Genomic DNA, 6,882 nt, shown 5'->3' with positions numbered 1-6,882 from the left:
CCCATTAATTAACCCCCCCCATTAATTACTCGCCCTTCATCACCTTTATTTCGTGTCTCCGTTGTTACAAAGCAGATAAAAAACGGGGGGGGGGGGGCTTATAAACTGGGGGGGGGGCTGAAAAATGAGGCCCCCCCCGGCGCCCCCCCCTCAGTTCCCCCTTATTGGAGGGGGGGGGACACAAAAAAAGTCCCCAAGTTCCCCTTTTTCCCCCCCAAATTTTGCCCCCCCCCCCGGGCCCGGCCCAGCCTGGAGCCCTATGGGGGTGCGGGGGGGGTTTTATTGGGGGGGGGGGGGTGAATTTTGGGGACCCCCCCCCGTTGATAAATGCTGGTGATGGTTTTGGGGGGGGGGGGGGGCGGCGTTGGCACGTGTGTAGCCCTTTAAGAGTGGGGGGGGTGGGGGGGGAAAATGGATATTTTGGGTGTTGGGGGGGGGCGTCTTAAGGGGGGGGGGTTTGGAGGGGGGGGGGCACAATTTTTTTGGGGGGGGGGGGTTAAAATGAGGGGGGGTCGACGCCGAACTTGAGGCGATGCAGGAGGGCCTTAGCAGGGAACAGCACCTGGGCAAGGGGGGGGGGGGGGGAGGAAAAAGGGGTAATTAATGGGGGTGATTAAGGAGCTGGGGGGGTAATTAGTGGGTGGGGGGGTTCATTAGGGTGGGGGGGGGTTAATGAAGGGGGGGGGACTCACCGGGTGGTGAACGTAGCCCCCGCAGGGGTAGCACCACGCGCCCAGGTCCTGCAGGCTCAGCACCAGGGGGTGGCCTGTGGCCCCCCCGTGTGCCAGCATGTGCCCCCCCACGTAGCGGCTGCACAGCACCTGGGGGGGGGCACCACTTTTTGGGGGGGGGGGTTAATGGGGGGGGGGGGAGATGGGGGTTTGGGGGGGGATGGGGGGGAAATGGGGGGAAATGGGGGAAGGGGGGGTTGAAGTGGGGGGGTTTGAAGGGGGGGGGTTAAAAATGGGGGGGTTTAAAATGGGGGGGGTATAAAATGGGAGGGTATAAAGTGGGGGGGTTTAAAGTGGGGGGGTTTAAAGGGGGGGGTATAAAGGGGGGGGTAAAAAGTGGGGGGGTATAAAATGGGGGGGTAAAAAGTGGGGGGGTATAAAATGGGGGGGTAAAAAGTGGGGGGGTGATAAAATGGGGGGGTATAAAATGGGGGTATAAAGTGGGGGGGGGTAAAAAATGGGGGGGTTTAAAATGGGGGGGTTAAAAAGTGGGGGGGTGATAAAATGGGGGGGGAATAAAGTGTGGGGGGGTATAAAGGGGGGGGTATAAAATGGGGGGGTTTAAAATTGGGGGGTATAAAATGGGGGGGTATAAAATGGGGGGGGATAAAGTGGGGGGGTTATAAAATGGGGGTTAAAAAATGGGTATAAAGTGGGGGGGGTTAAAGTGGGGGGGGTATAAAATGGGGGGGTATAAAGTGGGGGGGTAAAAAGGGGGGGGGGTTAAAATGGGGGGGATATAAAATGGGGGTGTTAAAAAGCGGGGGGTGATAAAATGGGGGGGTATAAAGGGGGGGGTATAAAGGGGGGGGTATAAAGTGGGGGGGTAAAAAGTGGGGGGGTTATAAAATGGGGGTTAAAAAATGGGTATAAAGTGGGGGGGTTTAAAATGGGGGGGGGGTTAAAGTGGGGGGGGGATAAAATGGGGGGTATAAAGTGGGGGGGGTATAAAATGGGGGGGGAATAAAGTGTGGGGGGGTATAAAGTGGGGGTTAAAAAATGGGTATAAAGTGGGGGGGTTTAAAATGGGGGGGTATAAAGTGGGGGGGGATAAAACGGGGGGGGAATAAAGCGTGGGGGGGTATAAAAGGGGGGGGTATAAAGTGGGGTTTAAAATGGGGGGGGGATAAAGTGGGGGGATATAAAATGGGGGGGTTAAAGAGTGGGGGGGGGATAAAATGGGGGGGTAAAAAATGGGGGGGGAATAAAATGGGGGTATAAAGTTGGGGGGTAAAAAGAGGGGGGGGATAAAGTGGGGGGGGGATAAAGTAGGGGGGGAATAAAAAGGGGGGGGTATAAAGTGGGGGGGGTAAAAAATGGGGGGGGTATAAAATGGGGGGGGGTATAAAATGGGGGGGGGTATAAAATGGGGGGTGGGAACGGGGGGGCAGAAATGGGGCAAAATAAAAACAGGGGTTATGGGGGGAATGGGGGGCAGGGGGGATAATGGGGCATAAATGGGGGGGTTGGGAACGGGGGGGGCAAAAATGGGGGGGGGGGAAACGAAGGGGTTATGGGGGGGGCAGAAAAATGGGGGGGGTTATAATTTGGGGGGGGGGCATTAATTGGGGGGGGGTCTCACCTCGTAGCAGCTGAGGCAGACCCAGTTCTCCCGGCGGCTCCCGCAGACGCCGCACGGGGGCGCTGCTTCCTCCAGGCCTCGTCCCGGAAGTGGCGCCACCGCCTCCAGGTGGGGGCAGCTGAGCAGCGGGGTGACGGCGAACAGCGCCCCCTGGCGGCGGGGAGGAACGTCGTCAGGACGCCCCCCCCTCAAATTTGGGGGCATTTCCTCCCCCCCCCCCGGTAAAAAATAAAGAGTTTTTTTGAAGGGGGGGGGCTCACCTCTTCCTCCTCCAGCTCCTCCTCGCAGCACGGGGGGGAGGGGGGGCTGGCGGCGGCGCCCTCCAAGGGGTCCTCGGGTTGGGGGGGGTCCTCCAAATTCAGCTCCCCCAGGCGCAGGATGGCATCCAGGGGGGGGCCGTCATCGCGGGGGGGGGCCGCCTCCTCCGGGGGGGCTGTGGGGGAGGGGGGGGTCCCATAGGTTGGGGGGGATCACGTTGAATTGGGGGGGAGGGGACATAGGTTGGGGGGGGGACCACAATTTTGGGGGGAGGGGTTGTAGATTGGTGGGGGGCACATAAATTGGGGGGGTCCCATAAGGTTGGGGGGGGGCACACACATAGATTAAGGGGGGGGTCCATAGGTTGGGGGGGGGCACAAATTGGGGGGAGGGCATAGGTTACGGGGATCCCATAGGTTACAATGGGGACCCACAACCTGGGGGGACACGCATAAATTGGGGGGGGGTCCCATAGGTTGGGGGGGTTCCATTGATTCGGGGGACACACATAAATTGGGGGGGGGTCCCATAGGTTGGAGGGACACACATAATTGGGGGGGGTCCCATAAGTTGGGGGGGGTGCCATTGATTCGGGGGACACACATAAATTGAGGGGGGGTCCCATTCGTTGGGGGGGGTCCCATTGATTCGGGGGACACACATAAATTGGGGGGGGGGTCCCATAGGATGGGGGGGGTCCCATAGGTTGCGGGGGTCTCATTGATTTGGGGGACACACATAAATTGGGGGGGGGGGTCCCATAGCTTGGGGGGGGTCCCATTGATTCGGGGGACACATAAATTGGGGGGGGGTCCCATAGGATGGGGGGGGTCCCATAGGTTGAGGGGGGTCCCATTGATTCAGGGGACACACAGCAATTGGGGGGGGGTCCCATGGGTTGAGGGGGGTCCCATTGATTCAGGGGACACACAGCAATTGGGGGGGGTCCCATAGGTTGGGGGGGGTCCCATTGATTGGGGGGACACATAAATTGGGGGGGGGGTCCCATAGGTTGTGGGTGTGCCCCCCCCCCACCACTGACCCACCTTTTGGGGGGGGCAGCCGAAGGCATTCCCAGAACCCCCCCTGTGCCCGGCGGGTGCGGGCGATGGAGAGCAGCGCTGCGGGCTGGGGGGGGCCGGGGGGGGGCAGGGAGGGGGGGTCTCCCAACAGCACCGCCAGGCAGCGCGAAACCCCCTCGGCTGTGGCCTCCAGGTTGTACCCCCCCTGTGGGGGGGGGGGGGGAAAGGTGTTGATGGTGGGGGGGGCACCAAAATAACCCCCCCCCCCCCCATTACAACCCCCCACCGCCCCCCAAAATCACCTCCATGCTGGGACCCCAACACTGGGATCCCAAAGCTCCCCCCCCCCCCCCCCTCCTCTCACAGGGACCCCCACTCCAAAAGGAAGCCCCCCCGCCCCCCCCCCAATAGGGACCTCAACCTCCCCCCCCATAGGGACCCCCCCACATCCTTACCCCAAACAAACACCGCCCCCCCCCCAAAGAAAACCCAAAGTCCCCCCTCAAATCTTCCCATTTCCCCCCCCGTTCCCCCTATACCTCCTTATTTCCCCCCCCATTTCCCTTCCCCCCCCCATCCCCCTATTCCCTATTTACTCTCCCCCGTGCTCCCCCCAAATCCCCTATTTCCCCCCATCCCCCCCCCCAAATCCCCTATTTCCCCCCATTTCCCCCCCCCAAATCCCCTATTTCCCCTTCCCCCCCCCCCCTCCCATTCCCCCTCATCCACCCATCCCCCCCCCATTCCCATCCCATTCCCCCCCACCCCCCATTCCCCCCCCCACCCCATTTCCCCCCCATTTCTTCCCCCATACCCTCAATTTCCCCCCCACCCCCCATTTCCCCCCCTTCTCCCCCATTCCCCCTCACACCCCCCTATTTCCCCCACAGCCCCCTATTTCCCCCCCCACACCCCTATTCCCCCCCCAGCCCCCCATTTCCCTCCCCTCACTCCATTGCCCCCCCCCCCACTCCCCCATATCCCTCCCACACCCCCTATTTCCCCCCCACACACCCCATATCCCCCCATGACCCCTAAATCCCCCCCATATCACCCCATAACCCCCCCATGTCCCCCCATATCACCCCATAACCCCCCCAATATCACCATATAACCCCCCCATACCACCCCATAACCCCCCATATAACCCCATAACCCCCCAAATCACCCCATAACCCTCCATATCACCCCATAACCCCCCCATATCACCCCATAACCCCCCCAATATCACCATATAACCCCCCCATAACACCCCATATCCCTCCATGACCTCCAATAAGCCCCCCATACCACCCATAACCCCCCATATAACCCCATAACCCCCCCATATCACCCCATAACCTCCCATATAACCCCATAACCCCCCCATATCACCCCATAACCCCCCCATACCACCCCATAACCCCCCCAATATCACCATATAACCCCCCCATATAACCCCATAACCCCCCAAATCACCCCATAATCCTCCATATCACCCCATAACCCCCCCTATGCCCCCCCATATCACCCCATATCCCCCCCATATGCCCCCATATTACCCCGTATCACCCCATAACCCACCCATATCACCCCATAGCCCCATATAACTCCCCATGATTGCCCCATAACCCCCCCATAACCTTTCCATATCACCCCACATCACCCCATAACCCACCCATATCACCCCATAGCCCCATATAACCCCCATGATCGCCCCATAACCCCCCCATAACCCCCCCATATTACCCCATATCACCCCATAACCCACCCGTATCACCCCATAGCCCCATATAACCCCCCATGACCGCCCCATAACCCCCCCATATGCCTCCATATCACCCCATATGCCTCCATATCACCCCATAACCCCCATATCACCCCATATCCCCCCATATCACCCCATATCCCCCCCATATGCCCCCATAACCCACCCATATCATCCCATAGCCCCATATAACCCCCCATGACCGCCCCATAACCCCCCCATATGCCTCCATATCACCCCATAAGCTGCCATAACTCCCCCTATATCACCTCATAACCCCCCATATCACCATATAACCCCCCATATCCCTCCCACACCCCCCTATTTCCCCCCCCACTCCCCATTTCCCCCCCAATATTCCCCCATTCCCCCCCCCCACCCCCCCATATCCCTCCCACACCCCCTATTTCCCCCCAATACTCCCCATTTCCCCCCCCACCCCCCCATATCCCTCCCACACCCCCTATTTCCCCCCAATATTCCCCCATTCCCCCCCCACCCCCCCATATCCCTCCCACACCCCCTATTTCCCCCCAATATTCCCCCATTCCCCCCCCCACCCCCCACTTCCGCACCTCGAGCACGAGCACACAGCGCCCCCCAGCGGTGGCGGCCAGGAGGTGGCACAGCAGCCCCCAGGTCGGGGGGGTCACGTGACACCCGCCCAGCGGATCCCCCCGAGCCGCGTCGAAACCGGCGGAGATCAGCAGCAGCTGCGGGGCGAACTGCGAGCCCAATTAACGCTAATTAGCGCTAATTAACGCTAATTGGGCGCCGGGGCGGGGCAGGGAAGGGGGTGGGGAGGAGGGGTGCGGGGTTTTGGGGGGGGTTCAGGGGGTATGGGGGGGAGGAATGGGATAGGAGAGAGGTGGATGCATGGTTGATAAACTGTTAATTAGGCGTTAATTAAGTATTAATTGGGTGATAATTAGGCGTGAGGTGTTAATTAGGTATGAATTTGGTGACTGCGTGGAATGCGGCACAGGGGATCGGGAAAAATTGGGGAACTTGGGGGGGGGTGGAGGGGATCGTTAGGATTGTATGGTAATTAGCGTTTATTAGGTGTTAATTAGGTGTTAATTAGGCGTTAGTGAGGCATTAATTAGGCACCTGCGTGCTGGGAATGGGGGAAAAACGGAGATTTGAAGGGGAGATGGGGGGGTTATGGGTGTGGAAATGGAATGGGGGGGGGGGGGGAAGTGGGATGGGGGAGGGCATTGCTGGTTCATTAGTGTTAATTAGTATTAATTAGGCGTTAATAAGGCGCCCGTGTCGTGGGGATGGGGGAGAAAACAGGGATTTGGGGGCGGAGAGGTTGAGCAGGTGGAGGGCAGTCTTGTATTCATAGTATTAATGTATGCTATTCATTAGGCATTTAGTGTTAATTAGGTGTTAATTAGGTGTTAATTAGGGACCTGCGCGCTAGGAACGATGGGAAAAAGGGGATCTGGGGGGGGGAATCGGGTACATTGAGCGGGTGGGGGGGGTGGGCTGAGGGATGGGGGTGGGAGGGATGGAGGTGGTGGTGGGGGGGGGGGGGGG

At 59.6% G+C, this 6,882-nt stretch overlaps 1 protein-coding gene across 1 annotated transcript in view; it reads right to left on the bottom strand.

Moving 5' to 3' along the window:
- Window positions 1-468: 468 nt before the first annotated feature.
- Window positions 469-6,882, bottom strand: part of HDAC6 (histone deacetylase 6) — a 33,981-nt gene continuing 27,567 nt past the window's right edge. The window contains exons 22-27 of the mRNA XM_090126798.1: window positions 5,916-6,065; window positions 3,618-3,798; window positions 2,574-2,746; window positions 2,314-2,463; window positions 693-821; window positions 469-562 (exon numbers count right to left, since the gene is read on the bottom strand). Coding sequence (XP_089982924.1) covers window positions 497-562; window positions 693-821; window positions 2,314-2,463; window positions 2,574-2,746; window positions 3,618-3,798; window positions 5,916-6,065 — 849 coding nt within the window. The 3' untranslated portion in view covers window positions 469-496. The remainder of the gene's footprint in view (window positions 563-692; window positions 822-2,313; window positions 2,464-2,573; window positions 2,747-3,617; window positions 3,799-5,915; window positions 6,066-6,882) is intronic.

This window comes from Phasianus colchicus, chromosome 29 (genome assembly GCF_987193195.1).
Source record: "Phasianus colchicus chromosome 29, bPhaCol1.hap1.1, whole genome shotgun sequence".
Lineage (NCBI taxonomy): Eukaryota > Metazoa > Chordata > Aves > Galliformes > Phasianidae > Phasianus > Phasianus colchicus.
This window is presented reverse-complemented; position numbering and strand designations above follow the sequence as displayed.